This window comes from Oncorhynchus clarkii, chromosome 10, assembly GCF_045791955.1.
Source record: "Oncorhynchus clarkii lewisi isolate Uvic-CL-2024 chromosome 10, UVic_Ocla_1.0, whole genome shotgun sequence".
Lineage (NCBI taxonomy): Eukaryota > Metazoa > Chordata > Actinopteri > Salmoniformes > Salmonidae > Oncorhynchus > Oncorhynchus clarkii.
The window spans coordinates 43,982,225-44,001,788 of NC_092156.1; the positions used below are offsets into that span (position 1 = coordinate 43,982,225).

General features: G+C 47.5%; 1 protein-coding gene across 8 annotated transcripts in view; it reads right to left on the bottom strand.

The window, feature by feature from the left end:
- Window positions 1-19,564, bottom strand: part of LOC139418550 (spectrin beta chain, non-erythrocytic 1-like) — a 99,943-nt gene that overhangs the window by 19,616 nt on the left and 60,763 nt on the right. For all 8 annotated transcript variants that reach the window (XM_071168108.1, XM_071168107.1, XM_071168104.1 and 5 more), the window contains 5 exons: window positions 10,271-10,422; window positions 9,835-10,008; window positions 4,619-4,710; window positions 4,153-4,233; window positions 2,968-3,083 (listed from right to left, as the gene is read on the bottom strand). In XM_071168108.1, coding sequence (XP_071024209.1) covers window positions 2,968-3,083; window positions 4,153-4,233; window positions 4,619-4,710; window positions 9,835-10,008; window positions 10,271-10,422 — 615 coding nt within the window. The remainder of the gene's footprint in view (window positions 1-2,967; window positions 3,084-4,152; window positions 4,234-4,618; window positions 4,711-9,834; window positions 10,009-10,270; window positions 10,423-19,564) is intronic.

A 19,564-nucleotide genomic window follows, 5' to 3' on the forward strand; every position in this document is an offset into this window, starting at 1 on the left:
AACCGCCTCTGTGTTTTGATACCCGTGTAAATCTCACTAGGACAAGGTAACGTTTGTCAACATATTTTCATAAATCCACTCTACAAAAAAAATTTATCTTTGCTTATATTTAACCAATATTGATCAGAGTTACCTTGTCCTATGGATATCTACACAGTTCTAAAATTGGCACGGTGGTGTAAGCCTACACGTAACACAGACCTTATTTTAAGTGAATCTAAAAAATATCCTATGGAATAAATTAATGAAGGAACCGCTTTTCAGATTTTGCTAGAAGGTGTCATAGGAATTATGACTCGCACTTTGGTAGTCAATTCTTACCATGTCCATTATTAAAATATGATTTCCTACATATAGAAATGACAGTTTTTGTTGTCAACATTCATCACAGGTAACTTAAACTCTATTTTTATTCAAACAGTTGAGAGTATTTGTCTCCTAAGCAGACTCTCCAGTATCATTGTCACTTCAGAGCTGTGTGTGTGTTTTACAGATGGCAGAGAAAAGCAGAGCACCCGTGTGGGACTATTACATGGAATTGGCACCAGGGAAAGCAAGGTGTCTTATTTGTGATAAAGATGTAAGCATGGGGTCAGCAACGGCTAAATAAAAAAATACCACCAACCTGTGGAATCACCTTAAGAACACCCATCCAAAAGCCCATATGTATTATATTAAGTTAAAATAAAAGTGTTAATTGTTCATTTCAGTATTGTTGAAATTGACATCATTACAAAATTGTGTGTGTGTGTGTGAATATATACAGTGGGGCAAAAAAGTATTTAGTCAGCCACCAATTGTGCAAGTTCTCCCACTTAAAAAGATGAGGCCTGTAATTTTCATCATAGGTACACTTCAACTACGACAGACAAAATGAGAAAAAAATCCAGAAAATCACATTGTAGGATTTTTAATGAATTTATTTGAAAATTGTGGTGGAAAATAAGTATTTGGTCACCAACAAACAAGCAAGATTTCTGGCTCTCACAGACCTGTAACTTCTTCTTTAAGAGGCTCCTCTGTCCTCCACTCGTTACCTGTATTAATGGCACCTGTTTGAACTTATCAGTGTAAAAGACACCTGTCCACAACCTCAAATAGTCACACTCCAAACTCCACTATGGCCAAGACCAAAGAGCTGTCAAAGGACACCAGAAACAAAATTGTAGACCTGCATCAGGCTGGGAAGACTGAATCTGCAATAGGTAAGCAGCTTGGTTTGAAGAAATCAACTGTGGGAGCAATTATTAGGAAATGGAAGACATACAAGACCACTGATAATCTCCCTCGATCTGGGGCTCCACGCAAGATCTCACCCCGTGGGGTCAAAACGATCACGAACGGTGAGCAAAAATCCCAGAACCACACGGGGGGACCTAGTGAATGACCTGCAGAGAGCTGGGACCAAAGTAACAAAGCCTACCATCAGTAACACACTACGCCGCCAGGGACTCAAATCCTGCAGTGCCAGACGTGTCCCCCTGCTTAAGCCAGTACATGTCCAGGCCCGTCTGAAGTTTGCTAGAGAGCATTTGGATGATCCAGAAGAAGATTGGGAGAATGTCATATGGTCAGATGAAACCAAAAAAGAACTATTTGGCAAAAACTCAAATCGTTGTGATTGGAGGACAAAGAATGCTGAGTTGCATCCAAAGAACACCATACTTACTTTGAAGCATGGGGGTGGAAACATCATGCTTTGGGGCTGTTTTTCTGCAAAGGGACCAGGACGACTGATCCGTGTAAAGGAAAGAATGAATGGGGACATGTATCGTGAGATTTTGAGTGAAAATCTCCTTCCATCAGCAAGGGCATTGAAGATGAAACGTGGCTGGGTCTTTCAGCATGACAATGATCCCAAACACACCGCCCGGGCAATGAAGGAGTGGCTTCATAAGAAGCATTTCAAGGTTCTGGAGTGGCCTAGCCAGTCTCCAGATCTCAACTCCATAGAAAATCTTTGGAGGGAGTTGAAAGTCCGTGTTGCCCAGCAACAGCCCCAAAACATCACTGCTCTAGAGGATATCTGCATGGAGGAATGGGCCAAAATACCAGCAACAGTGTGTGAAAACCTTGTGAAGACTTACAGAAAATGTTTGACCTCTGTCATTGCCAACAAATGGTATTTAACAAAGTATTGAGATAAGTATTTGGTCAATAACAAAAGTTTTTTCCACCATAATTTGCAAATAAATTCATTAAAAATCCTACAATGTGATTTTCTGGATTATTTTTTCTCATTTTGTCTGTCATAGTTGAAGTGTACCTATGATGAAAATTACAGGCCTCTCATCTTTTTAAGTGGGAGAACTTGCACAATTGGTGGCTGACTAAATACTTTTTTTGCCACACTGTATATACATTTATTATTATTAATATATATATATATATATATATATAAAGTTTTTAAATTGGCCGATTAATCGGTATCGGCTTTTTTTGGTCCTCAAATAATCGGTATCGGCGTCGAAAAATCATAATCGGTCGACCTCTAGCCCACACACACAGACAGACGCGCCCACGCACAGACAGACGCGCCCACGCACAGACAGACGCGCCCACGCACAGACAGACGCGCCCACGCACAGACAGACGCGCCCATACACAGTCGCCCACACAAACTCCCATCTCAACCCAGTCAATTAAACACTTAAACACACGGTGCTCTTCTCTAAACCTGCCCTGATTGATGGCCCTGGAGCGTTGCCAACACCTCACCATGTATGGACTTCCTCTGTGATGTCAGAGGGCATCATTAAGCCCTGCCCCGTGTCCAGCCAGACCACACGGCACCTATTCTCACTTAAGCTTTAATTCATTCCAGTAATCCTCCCTCGCCACACACCACATCCAGCTATCCCAGTACAGGACAGGAGCACAGTCTTGGTGGCCATAAGCCATTGGGGGAAGGCAGAGGGCACACACAGCTCAACCCATGTCCTGTCTCAGAGCTCTGACGTTACTCACCTTCTGGGTCCAGGAGTTTGGTGAGGCCCAGCTTATTCTCTGCCGTGTTAAAGGCATTCTGGAGGTTGTAGTGGGCGTTGGAACGCTTCAGGCTGTCAAACTCAATCACGTCCGGTCTGGAAGGGAACACAGGTGTCGCTTTTAATGAAAGGAATCGCATATATATATATATATACACACACACTGAACAAAAATATTAAACCCAACAAGTGTTGGTCTCATGTCATTTTAGAGAATTTGGCAGTACGTCCAACCGGCCTCACTACCACATGTAACGGGTGCTGAGGAGTATCTCTGTCTGTAATAAAGCCCTTTTGTGGGGAATAACTCGATCTGATTGCCTGGGCCTAGCTGCCAAGTCAGTGGGCCTATGCCCTCCAACGCCCACGCATGGCTGCGCCTCTGCCCAGTCATATGAATTCCATAGACTAGGGCCTAATGAATGTATTTCAATTGACTGACAGATTGCATCTTCATCAACATGCCACCATGATTCTGTGAGTTCTACGGTAACTGTGGACCATGTCGACGATGACGACGTTTCTTCAGAGCAGTTCTAATCATCCCTTCCACTCCCTCAGCTCCACTTTGAATAGGATGAGATAAGAAAAAAAGGGCAGTGACAGAACTGACATGATTGCCTTGTAGCACATTCAGAGCATATTTCAAATCTGCTCGTACTTTGAGCCTCAGTTGAGAAATAAAGAGTCAATGATGAGAATAATACATGGTCTTCCATTTGTTAGAGTTGTAGTCATGTTAAAAGGCCAGTCGCTCAAGAGGCCCGTCTCCCACTGTAACGCAGGAGCCACCAGCAGTGGGCAGCGTTGAGTCAACAGGCATTGCCTTGCATGCTAAACCAGTGGGTTTTATTTCTGTTATCTAGGTCAACTTATTCCAATTCATTTGTATCCACTTATCCAAACTGTAGAGGGTTTGAAAAGAGGGTCAAACCAAAAATAGAGAACGGGGATACAGTCACCCCAGGGAGGTTGTGTGTCATAACAGGTAGCCCATTTCTCAAACGCACTGCAAGTACAACAGTATTGGACAGACTGATTTATATCACAACACACAGAAAGCGTGTCAGGTGATGGACAATGTCAGCGCCTACTGTTGAAATGAGTGACTGAAGCATTTTATACAGTGTGACAGGCCACATTGACAGAGGGGAAGGGCGTTGACCTGTGTTTGTGCACGATGGCGTTGAACGCCAGGCCGTCTCTCCAGCTGGTGGTGAAGTTGTGAACGTTGACGTTGGGGTACCTGCAGGGACAAGTTCACAGCTCATTAATCATCGACACAGAACCTAGGCTATTTTGATGTTGACAAACCAAGGACTTGGGACGATAAGGTTCCATCTGCAAAAATATGATTATGAGATAATTGGCTTTCAATCGAAATGTTTCTTGTGTTCTTTTGAACTGAACATGAATCGTGGTAGTTCAAGTACTATATAGAGTGGACAACACTGAACAAAACAAGGCTATGTCAATATCTACATTTTGAACCTTATAGTCCCAAGCTCTCGAAACCCAACGTTCTTCAAATCATTTCACTTCTATCATACATTCACATTGCTTGCACATCCTTGAACATGTCTCGCTCCCTCCCCCCTCTCCCTCTCCCCAGTTTCTCTCTCCCTTCTCACCCAGCGGTCTTCATCTGGCACCAGAGAAGCAGGGCCTCTTTGGCAGACTTCTTCTCCTTGTTATCCTCAGTCTCCACACTGATGTCCTGGATCTGTTAGCAGAGCAGAGTACTCTCTTAGACACACTGCCTGCTTAACACTTCAGCCAGCTCTCGCGCTCCCTCTCTCTCTCTCTCTCTCTCTCTCGCTCTCTGGGAAATTAAGACTTCACTGAAATCAGTCTTACATGCAGCTTTGTATTAGGTTTGATGATAAATCACAATCCAATCAGTCTAACAAGAGAGCAGAGATAAGGGCCGATTCATTTGAGTTTTTTTTGTAATTATGTCTTTTTTTTTTTAAAAGAAGAGGAAAGAAATTGAACGCTGAAATTTAATTCGAATATTTACATAATCTGAAACCACAGTCGTCCCAGAATACAACAGAATGGAGGTTTAGTTACTTTTCTTAGGGACCCCATTAACTCCACATAAATTGTACAAATACATGACAAAGTACGGAAGAGGAAGACAAAATATAGGATTCCATTAAATTAAACAGAGTAATAAAGGAAAGACACCAAGAGACAACAAAAATACGATTTACACATTATTCACATACAGTTGAAGTCAGAAGTTTACATACACCTTTGCCAAATACATTTAAACTCAGTATTTCACAATCCCTGACATTTAATCCTAGTAATAATTCCCTGTTTAGGTCAGTTAGGATCACCACTTTATTTTAAGAATGTTTAATGTCAGAATAATAGTAGAGATAATTATTTATTTCAGCTTTCATTTCCTTCATTACATTCCCAGTGGGTCAGAAGTTTACATACACTCAATTAGTATTTGGTAGCATTGCCTTTAAATTGTTTAACTTGGGTCAAACGTTTCAGGTAGCCTTCCACAAGCTTCCCACAATAAGTTGGGTGAATTTTGGCCCATTCCCTTCTGACAGAGCTGGTGTAACTGAGTCAGGTTTGTAGGCCTCCTTGCTCGCACACGCTTTTTTTCAGTTCTGCCCACAAATGTTCTATAGGATTGAGGTCAGGCTTTGTGATGGCCTCTGCAATACATTGACCTTGTTGTCCTTAAGCCATTTTGCCACAACTTTGGAAGTATAATTGGAGTCATTATCCATTTGGAAGACCCATTTGCAACCAAGCTTTAACTTCCTGACTGATGTCTTGAGATGTTGCTTCAACATATCCACATAATTTTCCTACCTCATAATGCCATCTATTTTGTGAAGTGCACCAGTCCCTCCTGCAGCAAAGCACCCCCACAACATGAAGCTGCCACCCCCATGCTTCACGGTTGGTATGGTGTTCTTCGGCTTGCAAGCCTCCCCCTTTTCCTCTAAACATAACGATGGTCATTATGGCCAAACAGTTCTATTTTTGTTTTATCCAACTAGAGGACATTTCTCCAAAAGTATGATGTTTGTCCCCATGTGCAGTTGCAAACTGTAGCTTTGTTTTTGTATGTCGGTTTTGGAGCAGTGGCTCGTTTCCTACAGCATATTCACAAGGTCCTTTGCTGTTGTTCTGGGATTGATTTGCACTTTTCGCACCAAAGTACGTTCATCTCTAGAAGACAGAACAAGTCTCCTTCCTGAGCGGTATGAAGGCTGTGTGGTCCCATGGTGTTTATACTTGCGTACTATTGTTTGTACAGCTGAACGTCGTACCTTCAGGCATTTGGAAATTGCTCCCAAGGATGAACCAGACTTGTGGAGGTCTACAATTTCTTTCTGGGGTCTTGGCTGATTTCTTTTGATTTCCCCATGATGTCAAGCAAAGAGGCACTGAGTTTGAAGGTAGGCCTTGAAATACATCCACAGGTACACCTCCAATTGACTCAAATGATGTCAATTAGCTTATCAGAAGCTTCTAAAGCCATGACATAATTTTCTGGAATGTTCCAAGCTGTTTAAAGGCAGTCAACCTAGTGTATGTAAACTGCTGATCCACTGGAATTGTGATACTGTGAATTATAAGTGAAATAATCTGTCTGTAAACAACTGTTGGAAAAATGACTAGTGTCATGCACAAAGTGGATGTCCTAACCAACTTGCCAAAACTATAGTTTGTTAACAAGAAATTTGTGGAAAAACTAGTTTTAAATGACTCCAACCTAAGTGTATGTAAACTTCCGACTTCAACTGTATACATAATAATATATTTTGCCTGAGTAACCTTTGGTGGAAGAGCATTCCATAACAGTTGGGGTTGAGGAATAAAACAGGACCGGGCAGGGTGGGGTGACCCAGGTGAGGTAGAGGAATAGGACAGGACTGGGCGAGGTGACCCAGGTGGGGTAGAGGAATAGGACAGGACTGGGCAGGGTGGGGTGACCCAGGTGAGGTAGAGGAATAGGGGACAGGACCGGGCAGGGTGGGGTGACCCAGGTGAGGTAGAGGAATAGGACAGGACTGGTCGAGGTGACCCAGGTGGGGTAGAGGAATAGGACAGGACTGGGCAGGGTGGGGTGACCCAGGTGAGGTAGAGGAATAGGGGACAGGACTGGGCAGGGTGGGGTGACCCAGGTGAGGCAGAGGAATAGGGGACAGGACTGGGCAGGGTGGGGTGACCCAGGTGAGGCAGAGGAATAGGGGACAGGACTGGGCAGGGTGGGGTGACCCAGGTGAGGCAGAGGAATAGGGGACAGGACTGGGAAGGGTGGGGTGACCCAGGTGAGGTAGAGGAATAGGACACAGGACTGGGCAGGGTGGGGTGACCCAGGTGAGGTAGAGGAATAGGACAGGACTGGGCGAGGTGACCCAGGTGAGGTAGAGGAATAGGACAGGACTGGGCAGGGTGGGGAGACCCAGGTGAGGTAGAGGAATAGGACAGGACTGGGCGAAGTGACCCAGGTGAGGTAGAGGAATAGGGGACAGGACTGGGCAGGGTGGCGTGACCCAGGTGGGGTAGAGGAATAGGACAGGACTGGGCGAGGTGACCCAGGTGAGGTAGAGGAATAGGGGACAGGACTGGGCAGGGTGGGGTGACCCAGGTGAGGTAGAGGAATAGGACAGGACTGGGCGAGGTGACCCAGGTGGGGTAGAGGAATAGGACAGGACTGGGCAGGGTAGGGTGACCCAGGTGAGGTAGAGGAATAGGACAGGACTGGGCGAGGTGACCCAGGTGGGGTAGAGGAATAGGACAGGACTGGGCGAGGTGACCCAGGTGGGGTAGAGGAATAGGACAGGACTGGGCGAGGTGACCCAGATGGGGTAGAGGAATAGGACAGGACTGGGCGAGGTGACCCAGGTGGGGTAGAGGAATAGGACAGGACGAGGTGACCCAGATGGGGTAGAGGAATAGGACAGGACTGGGCGAGGTGACCCAGGTGGGGTAGAGGAATAGGACAGGACTGGGCGAGGTGACCCAGGTGGGGTAGAGGAATAGGACAGGACGAGGTGACCCAGGTGGGGTAGAGGAATAGGACAGGACTGGGCAGGGTGGGGTGACCCAGGTGGGGTAGAGGAATAGGACAGGACTGGGCGAGGTGACCCAGGTGGGGTTGAGGAATAGGACAGGACTGGGCAGGGTGACCCAGGTGGGGTAGAGGAATAGGACAGGACTGGGCAGGGTGGGGTGACCCAGGTGGGGTAGAGGAATAGGACAGGACTGGGCGAGGTGACCCAGGTGGGGTAGAGGAATAGAACAGGACTGGGCGGGGTGGGGTGACCCAGGTGGGGTAGAGGAATAGGACAGGACTGGGCAGGGTGGGGTGACCCAGGTGGGGTAGAGGAATAGGACAAGACTGGGCGAGGTGACCCAGGTGGGGTAGAGGAATAGGACAGGACTGGGCGAGGTGACCCAGGTGGGGTAGAGGAATAGGACAGGACTGGGCGAGGTGACCCAGGTGGGGTAGAGGAATAGGACAGGACTGGGCGAGGTGACCCAGGTGGGGTAGAGGAATAGGACAGGACTGGGCGAGGTGACCCAGGTGGGGTAGAGGAATAGGACAGGACTGGGCGAGGTGACCCAGATGGGGTAGAGGAATAGGACAGGACTGGGCGAGGTGACCCAGGTGGGGTAGAGGAATAGGACAGGACGAGGTGACCCAGATGGGGTAGAGGAATAGGACAGGACTGGGCGAGGTGACCCAGGTGGGGTAGAGGAATAGGACAGGACTGGGCAGGGTGACCCAGGTGGGGTAGAGGAATAGGACAGGACGAGGTGACCCAGGTGGGGTAGAGGAATAGGACAGGACTGGGCAGGGTGGGGTGACCCAGGTGGGGTAGAGGAATAGGACAGGACTGGGCGAGGTGACCCAGGTGGGGTTGAGGAATAGGACAGGACTGGGCAGGGTGACCCAGGTGGGGTAGAGGAATAGGACAGGACTGGGCAGGGTGGGGTGACCCAGGTGGGGTAGAGGAATAGGACAGGACTGGGCGAGGTGACCCAGGTGGGGTAGAGGAATAGGACAGGACTGGGCGGGGTGGGGTGACCCAGGTGGGGTAGAGGAATAGGACAGGACTTGGCGAGGTGACCCAGGTGGGGTTGAGGAATAGGACAGGACTGGGCAGGGTGGGGTGACCCAGATGGGGTAGAGGAATAGGACAGGACTGGGCGAGGTGACCCAGGTGGGGTAGAGGAATAGGACAGGACTGGGCGAGGTGACCCAGGTGGGGTAGAGGAATAGGACAGGACTGGGCGAGGTGACCCAGGTGGGGTAGAGGAATAGGACAGGACTGGGCGAGGTGACCCAGGTGGGGTAGAGGAATAGGACAGGACTGGGCGAGGTGACCCAGGTGGGGTTGAGGAATAGGACAGGACTGGGCAGGGTGACCCAGGTGGGGTTGAGGAATAGGACAGGGTGGGTGACCCAGGTGGGGTAGAGGAATAGGACAGGACTGGGCGAGGTGACCCAGGTGGGGTTGAGGAATAGGACAGGACTGGGCAGGGTGGGGTGACCCAGGTGGGGTAGAGGAATAGGGCAGGACTGGGCAGGGTGGGGTGACCCAGGAGGGGTAGAGGAATAGGACTGGACTGGGCGAGGTGACCCAGGTGGGGTAGAGGAATAGGACAGGACTTGGCAGGGTGGGGTGCCCAAGGTGGGGGTAAGGAACATGATAGGACTAGGCAGAGTGGTGGAGGTGAGGAACAGGGCAGTACTGGCCGAGGGGGGGGGGGGGGGGGTAATATTCACATGCACCTTCTACTCTCTAGAAAGGCATACAGAAAGGCATTGTATAGAACATTACAAGGATTCACACGGTACCTGGAAGCGGAGGATGATGGTCCAGATGAGACCCAGGGTGAGGCGGTGGTTCCCGTCCACGATGTCGTGAGAGCCCATGTTCTCCAGGTGGACCTTCTGCTCCTTGAGGAACTGCAGGGCTTTGTCCACATTCTCCAGGCAGTGGATACGCATACGCCCCTTGGTGGGCTTCGGCTGGAGAGAAACGGGGGAGAGTCAGGTTGTGTGAGAGAGTGCTGGAAAGAGACATGGATAACAGAGAGGGAGAGGAAGGGCGTACAGGAATGAAGACAGATGTCATGTTAAGCAGGGTGGAGGGCTCAAATGAGGAAAAGAATGAAGGAATGAGAGAGGGGTTTGTTCAGGACCAACAAGGTGAGTCATGAGTGATGGGTCAGGGTTAAGGTCAGGCTTAGGGTCAGGAGTCAGAGTTAGGAGGACAGAGGGAGTTACTGACCAGCTGTTCTCCTGACAGCACCTCCAGCAGGCGGATGAGCATGCGTCCATCTCTCAGGTCAGTGTACAGGTCCCCGATGCGGCACGTCACACGGCCCAGGTGAGAGTTCACCCACTTAGTGAAGGTTTTCTTCTGCACCGCTTCGCGCTCATCTGGAGAGGAGAGCAGAGGGGAAAGGTGGGTTACAGCGGGGGGGGGGTAAACCAATCCTAAGCCAGCTCATAGTGACTGGGAAGCAAGTGTGAAGTCATTCATTGCTTTGTAATAACCTACGTCCAATACTGTCAGGCAAATGCATAGAGGGGATGCAATTTTTTCGCAAGACAAACACTGATGTAGTCGTATAAGGCCATTCAAAAGCCTGAATCACCCGAGACTGGTGACAGGGTCAGTAACTCATGGGTACCTGAGCTCCGGTACGCAGCACTTCATTTCACAGATAAGCTATGCCACTAGGTCATTGGGATCGTCGAGTTGACAGACAGCTTTAGCAGAAGGTTCTTTAGGCCCCTAACTGAACCTACGTGACTGGGCTGCTGACGCGGCCTGGGACAGTCTGGATGGGAGACCGGCCTTGAACAGCCACGCTAACGGCTCACAATGTGGCTAAAACAAACACAGGCCCTGGGTGAAGGAGGGTCAAGGAAGACGGGATGAAATGCGTTGGGTTTTAAAAAAGGAGAACACGTCACTAGAACGTTCCAGGAAGATAAAGGGGAAGCCATGAAGCAGTGGCAGAGATATGGAGCAGGAGGAGTAAAACTCCGAACCTGCCTCCAAAACAAGGTGACCTCAATTCTAGGTCACATGGTCTGTGTGAGCTAGATCTAGTAGCTATGGGACCCCACACACGTAATAAACAGGGCAACACCCCCCCCCCCCCCCTTGGGTCAACAGATATTGCGTGTAACAAATTTCTGGCAATTACTATAGCTTCCGCCTAGGGCAAATAAATGCCGGATCTCTATGGAAAGATGCATAATTCATCCAAGTTTTGTCAAAATTGGGCCAGCTGTGTCTGAGATATCGCGGGTGACTTATGTAAGAAACGAACAGACGGAGACAGATCCACAATCCCTTTTACGATTTCATCATGGGACACAATTAACTGTCCAAAAAAAAACAACTATAAAATGTAGACACAACGGAATAAAATCAGACGAACTATCCTGCGGCTGCGAGGTAAAAAAGCAGGTGACTTCTGAAGTCGTGTGAAATTGACTGTAGTAATTAAGGTGAAGATGAAAGCCTCTTCAAATCCTAACAGGAAAAAAGTAATGGCTTCACAATCTTAAAATTCGCCATGTGTATAAAAACCAAAGCCACGCTGCTGCGTTTCACGTTGTTAAGGAAAGCGTCACACCATCTCCAAGACCCAGTGAAATGGATGTCCATGTGAGAGAGAATTTGTGTGAGACACAGAAGGGAAAGCTCCGGGTGAGATGTCCCATGTGTGGTATACACTCCTCATGCTAATGAACCATGTTCCTTGTGACCTAGGCTCAGGTTGTCTGGCAGAAAACCTCTCCTCAAGGCAAAGTTATGTCACATTGTGACTAGGGGCTAAATGACGAGGAAGCTAGTTCTCCATCTGGCCAGGTCGCTACCCTGCGGTCTCACGCCTCACCCACCCCTGGAGCAGGAGGTCCATTAGGCTGAGCCGTGCCCCACCTGGGTCCAGGCTAACAGCTCCCTACACTGGGGCGAGGGACAGAGATAGGCAGCACCACGTTGCCTGGCCAGTGGCCTGCTGGTGCCCTGCCCGATGACAGGCACAGCGACCGGGCCGGGGAGCAGCTGGCTGCATGGCAGAGTGATGGTTTTCCTGAGCTGATTTATGGCAGTACTTGAAGGATTAGGTGGCCACTTTACAAGGTTTAAGGAAGCCCCCCTATCCCTGCTGAGGATCCTTTCAATCAAACGCTAATGGGTTTTTTCAGGAGAGGAGGGGGGTGGCGGCGAGATGGCGGCGAGAGGGAGGGACATTGACAGGCAGGCAGCAGCAGGTCACTCCGAGATGACAGCCTGCAGACTTGCCAGCTCCCGTTGGGTGACACTAGGATGGAGTGAGGCATGGGTGTACCCTTTTAGGGAAGGAGGCAAGTTTTCAACTTGAAACGCTCAAATACCATCTCAGAGAGTCTGGCTGTGGCAGCTGTTTTATTTATGGAGGGTAGAAGAGGAGGTTGGCATAATGAGTTAGGCCTGGCTAACTCGATAAACATGACTCTACACTCTTACAAAACAAACTTCAAGAAAAACCACACGTCAAATACTCCAAACGTATCTTTTAAACCATGTCATAGTAGATATATAATTAATATGCCCAAAGGCTCTGCTGCGGAGTGTAATGGAAGCTCCTCACCAGTCTAAGCAGCAGCCTATTGTTGGATGTAATTGTTGGGTTCTACAGTAAGCAGGATTACTTCTAATGAGACGGACTGAGGTTTGCTCTCATCAGACCAGATACAGGAAAGCCCAAGCGATAATGGCGGACCATTCCATCTAACGGAACCCCTATTTAATGAGCGCGTCCCATGGCGACGTGCCAAACGTCTTATCTGAGGGGGGAGAGCTTAGTAAGAAACCAGTTCAGCGAGTTGCCGCCCTGGAGCCACACGAGACAAAACACAACTGAAACGTTGACTGTCCCATGTCAAGTTGAACCCAGGACACCAAATACAAATGGACCCATTCTGGAATGTATCTCTCTATTTTTATTTCGCTACAAAATAATAACCAAAGATCCCCAGCGTGACCCTCTGCCCTTCTGGTTGTTGACGAGGAAATCTGCTCCATCTCGCCCCAAATAAATTCCCTTAAACCCCTCTGAGCTTGACCTGTGACCCCTGTGAAGCAGCTCTGACCTCCCCTGTACCCCTCTACTACACCTGACAAGGACTGAAATGTTACTTCTCCCTCTAGAAACATGGCTAGGGGGTACAGGGGACGCGCAGCAGTATGTCACTGTTTGACGGGCTGGGATTATAATGGGATGTTTGACGTCCATAAATTGTTAAACACGAGATAAAGAGAGCAATTAACAAATAAATGGAATTCCACGGCTGTGAATCTGGCTGCTCATGGAACAGAAAACTTGCTCAAGTTATCTGGGACTTGGGAAGAAATCTTCGGGGGGCTCGAGTGTGCGTGCGCGCGTGCCTGCGTGTGTGTGACCAGAACCAGTGGTTGTTATCTAGCACAAAAAGGAGAGGATAACCTCTCCCTCCTGGACTGAGTCTGTGCCTGGCAAACTTGACAGCTTCAGGGTCCTGGGCCAAGCCTGGCTGGACTGGAACAGACAGACAGTGGCCTTCACTTCACCTCAGTACATGATGATCGGCTGTTCCAAGTGCCATTCCTATAAATCCCCTGCGTGTTGATAGAACAAACTATCCACAGCTCAGAAGGTGAAAACTTGAAATGGTGGACATGAATGTACTCTGCAGAGAGATCTAAACAAGGTCACTGTGAAATACAACGGTCAGGTTGGGGCCGAAAACACTCAGAGTCAGAGCACAGAGCGAGAGAAGGGCCACGTGTGCAATGCAATGCAGTGCCAGTGGTGACCTGTTTTGTCAGGAAAGGGCTGCTTTGCAATGCAAAATGGTGTGCAACCCTTTTTCTCCTCAATTTCGATCTTGTTGAAATCAGACTGCAAGCGCCTGGCCAGCCACAAGGAGTCGCAAGAGCGCGATGAGCCAAGTAAAGCCCCCCCCCCCCCCGCCCCGGCCAAACCCTCCCCCAACGACACTGGGCCAATTGTGCGCCACCCTATGGGATTCCCAGTCACGGCCGGATGCGACACAGCCTGGGATTGAACCTGGGTCTGTAGTGACGCCTCAAGGACCGAGATGTCGTGCCTTAGACCACTTTCACAATTTAATTATTCACAGGAGTGTTCCAGTAGAATGGCCATCATAAATTAATATGTTCCATGGTCTGGGTGGATAATATATTACTGTCTAACTGTGATACTGATACAGAAGTCATATCCAAACAGCTAAAACATACTAAAGGTGTTGCCCAGAGGTGTGCTGCAGTAGAGTGAGTGGTAACTGAATGTTATAAAGTGTCCTAGAAAGAAGGAAATTAAAAACATGAATCATTCCAGCCAACAGCATTACAGCCTCTCTCAGGGGGATGGGTCAGAAACAACGACTGTCTGAATATCAAAACAGAGGATGGCCACTCCATCTGGACTCGGTACACTGCTGGCCAGTTAAGGGGGTCAATGTAAATAGTCAGGTGGCCATTTGATTAATTGTTTAGCAGTCTTATGGCTTGGGGGTAGAAGCTGTTAAGGAGACTTTTGGTCCTAGACTTGGCGCTCTGGTACTGCTTGCTGTGTGGTAGCAGAGAAAACAGTCTATGACTTGGGTGACTGGAGTCTCCAATATTTATGTTGCAATAGTTTGTGTGTCGGGGGGCTAGGGTCAGTCTGTTATATCTGGAGTATTTCTCCTGTCTTATCCGGTGTCCTGTGTGAATTGAAATATGCTCGCTCTAATTCTCTTTCTCTCTCTCTCAGAGGACCTGAGCCCTAAGACCATGCCTCAGGACTACCTGGCCTGATGACTCCTTGCTGTCCCCAGTCCACCTGGTCGTGCTGCTGCTCCAGTTTCAACTGTTCTGCCTGCGGCTATGGAACCCTGACCTGTTCACCGGACATGCTACATGTCCCAAACCTGCTGTTTGAACAACTTGGTCACGTTCTGTTATAATCTCTACCCGGCACAGCCAGAAGAGGACTGAGGCCACCCCTCATAGCCTGGTTCCTCTCTACGTTTCTTCCTAGGTTCTGGCCTTTCTAGGGAGTTTTTCTGTGCTTCTACACTTGCGTTGCTTGCTGTTTGGGGTTTTAGGCTGGGTTTCAGTACAGCACTTTGTGACATCAGCTGATGTAAGAAGGGCATGATAAATACATGTGATTGATTCTGACACCGCCTAGTATATAGGTCCTGGATGGCAGGAAGCTTGGCCACAGTGATGTGCTGGGCCGTACGTACTACCCTCTGTAGCGTCTTACGGTCAGATGCTGAGCAGATGCTGAGCAGTTGCTATAGCAGGCGGTGATACAACCGGCCAGGATGCTCTCGATGGTGCAGCTGTAGAACTTTTTGAGGATCCGGGGACCCATGCCAAATCTTTTCAGTCACCTGAGGGGGAAAATTGCAGTGATTGAAATTGCGAGCCCTCTTTTTGTACTGTGGTGATGGGCTAACTTGGATTAGGGTTTGGCCGGGGTAGGCTGTCATTGTAAATAATAATAATAATATGCGATAACATTGATGATTTGACTGTTTTATGCGGTGATTGGTCAAATTTGCAAGCTCTTGCATAATATGCAGGGAATTACAAAATAAACACAGTGTTAGAAATGCTAATCGTCACGTCCACTGCCTCCTCATCTCCCGGGGCACCAGAAGCAAAGACACAGGAATGACAGACTATGAGACATGTCCACACATCAGTCTAAAAACCCTCCGGCTGCTATAACTCACTCTAATTCAGGTGTGAATAATGACAGTTCAAGGTGACATTTTCCAGCCGCAAAAGCAGCTTCTTTCCTCTCCTAAGTTAGCCCCTGGCTTAGGTGAATGAGTGTTGGGTTTCATAGGCTTGTGTAACAATGGAGGTACAACTTACTCTCCTGCTCGGTCTCCCCACCGTCTTCTGCGTGTCTGAAGGCTTGACAAAGATTGAGAGGAGTAGGACAGTGGGCTACCGAGTGGCGCACCGGTCTAAGACACTGCATGTCAGTGCTAGAGGCGACACTACAGACCCTGGTTCGATTCTAGGCTGTATCACAACCGGCCGAGATTGGGAGTCCCACAGGGCGGCACACAATTAGCCCAGCGTCATCCGGATTAGGGTTTGGCCGGGGTAGGCTGTCATTGTAAATAATAATTTGTTCTAAAACGGACTTACCTAGTTAAATGAAGGTTAAATAAAAGATAGGCTTGGCTGTGTGATTGTCAGTCAGCAGAAGCCCATCAAAACACACAGATCGAATATCTGCGGCTTAAGGACGATTATGGCCTGGACTTGACACACAAACAAGCATTTGTGAGTGCACTTACACACGTATGCATCTACGCACAAACACAGAACTTGAATGGAATAGAAAAACAGTCACAGACCCACCCTTGTACTCAGTGGTGTAAAGTAAAAATACTTTACAGAACTAAGGTCTTTTTGGGGGGTATCTGTACTTAACTATTCATATTTTTGACTACTTTGACTACATTCCTTAAGAAAATATTGTACTTTTTACTCCATACATTTTCCTTGACACCCAACCGTGCTCGTTACCTTTTGAATGCTTAGCAGGACAGGAAAATAGTCAAATTCACTTATCAAGAGAACATATCAAGAGAACATCCCTGGTCATCCCTACTGCCTCTGATCTGGTGGACTCACTAAACAGAGAACATCCCTGGTCATCCCTACTGCCTCTGATCTGGTGGACTCACTAAACAGAGAACATCCCTGGTCATCTCTACTGCCTCTGATCTGGTGGACTCACTAAACAGAGAACATCCCTGGTCATCTCTACTGCCTCTGATCTGGTGGACTCACTAAACAGAGAACATCCCTGGTCATCTCTACTGCCTCTGATCTGGCAGACTCACTAAACAGAGAACATCCCTGGTCATCTCTACTGCCTCTGATCTGGCGGACTCACTAAACACACATGCTTCATTTGTAAATTATGTCTGAATGTTGGAGTGGCCCGTGGCTTTCCGTAAATAAATAAAAAACAAGAAAATGGTGCCACCTGGCCTGCCTAATATAAGGAATTTGAAATTATTTATACTTTTACTTTTGATACTTAAGTATATTTTAAACCAAATACTTTTTAGACTTCCACTCAAGTAGAATTTTACTGGGTGACTTTTACTTTCACTTGAGTCATTTTCTATTAAAAAGGTATCTTTACTTTTCCCACCACTGCTTGTACTTAACCAAACCCCAGTGTTCTCTGAACAGAGCCAGGAGTCAAAGAAACTCCTCTGAACTCAGGTGATAAGTCACCCAACGACTTAATCAAATCAAGACACATAGGATTGAAATCCTGAAGAGCACATAAGAGAATCTGGAAAGTCACATATTAACATTAGAAACAGAAAGACTTATCTCCCGACACTATTCCTGACTCAAGGAAACAGATGAGGTCGAGTAGAAATAGCTGTACTGGGAGACTTGGAGTCAGGAATAGAGAGGTCTTCCTCAAGGCCCAGCCACAAGGTTCTTAACCCTCACCGTTGTCATGGACACACACACTTCCTAATGACTCAAGGTAAACACTGGTGGGATAGAAATATATGGCATTACACCACAATAATGGCTCTATGGCTTCCACAGTTCAGAGATGTCAGAAAATAGCATTTCTTCCTCATAGGACGCCACAGCCTCGCTGACAGTGCTTTTTTTGTCATGGGTCTTCGTGAGAACATCTGCCATGTCATATACACCCCACCCACCTCCTCTGGGGATCATACCTGCCCTGGCGCTCCCAAAAAACAAACCAGTAATAATAGCCGCTTCACTCTCGCTGCTGCTTCTCTCTCACACAACAAGAGCCAGACAATAGCGTGTGGTTTTCCCTCATAGCTGAGCGTGCGGTTACCTTTCCAGAGGTAAGCCGGGGCGCTGCAGAGGAAGCCTGGTCAATGAGCCACCTGAGGTGGATTACACTGCTGGGAGGGAGGGTGAGGGGGGGGCACATTCCTCCTGATGCTGGTCATGTTGTGACAGCACCCAGCCCTGCGGAGGAGGTGGTAACAGGGTGCTAACAGAAACCAGGCTCAACCCTTCCCTGTCCCACGTCTCCTAATAGCAGACCCAGTCAGGAGGATACACACATCTCTGCTGTGTTTGCTCATCATACACAAGCACTTCATCAGCTGTGTAAAAGCTGTGTACCACTGTACCACTGTCCTGTCTTAATGACTCAAAATGATCTGTATTCAAAGTGTATGGTATTCACACGCACTATAAAGTGTGTATGGTATTCACACGCACTATAAAGTGTGTATGGTATTCACACGCACTATAAAGTGTGTATGGTATTCACACACACACTATAAAGTGTGTATGGTATTCACACACACACACTATAAAGTGTGTATGGTATTCACACACACACACTATAAAGTGTGTATGGTATTCACACACACACTATAAAGTGTGTATGGTATTCACACACACACTATAAAGTGTGTATGGTATTCACACACACACTATAAAGTGTGTATGGTATTCACACGCACACTATAAAGTGTGTATGGTATTCACACGCACACTATAAAGTGTGTATGGTATTCACACGCACTATAAAGTGTGTATGGTATTCACACGCACTATAAAGTGTGTATGTAAACTGAATGTACAAAACATTAAGAACATCTTAATTTTGAGTTGCGTGTACACAGATTTGCAGATGTTATCGCAGGTGCAGTGAAAATGTTGTTTCTCAAGCACAAACAGTGCAGTAATACGTGGTCTGCGACTGAGGCCGGTTGGACGTACTGCCAAATTCTCTAAAACGATGTTGGAGGTGGCTTACAGTAGAGAAATTAACATTCAACTCTGACCACAGCTCTGGTGGACATTCCTGCAGTCAGCATGCCAATTGCACGCTCCCTCAAAACTTGAGACATCTGTGGAATTGTGTTGTGTGACAAAACTGCACATTTTAGAGTGGCCTTTTATTGTCCCCAGCACAAGGTGCACATGTGTAATGACCATGCTGTTTAATCAGCTTCTTGATATGCCACACCTGTCAGGTGGATGGATTATCTTGGCAAAGGAGAAATGCTCACTAAAAGGGATGTAAACAAATTTGAGAGAAATACACTTTTTGTGAGTTTGGAACATTTCTGGGCTCTTATTTCCGCTCATGAAACTTGGGACCAGCACTTTAAAATGTTGCGTTTATTTTTGTTCAGTGTATTTACACTGAGTATGCAAAACTTAAGAACACCTGCTCTTTCCATGACAGACTGATCAGGTTAAAGCAATGATCCCTTATTGATATCACTTGTTAAACCCACTTCAAAATCAGTGTAGATGAAGTGGAGGAGACAGGTTGAAGAAGGATTTTTAAGACTTGAGACAGGGATTGTGTACGTGAGGGTGAATGGGCAAGACAAAAGATGTAAGTGCATTTGAACGGGGTATGGTAGTAGGTGCCAGTAGCACCAGTTTGGTGTCAAGCACTGCAACAATGCTGGGTTTCTCACGCTCCAAAGATTCCTGTGTTCATCAAGAATGGTCCACCACCCAAAG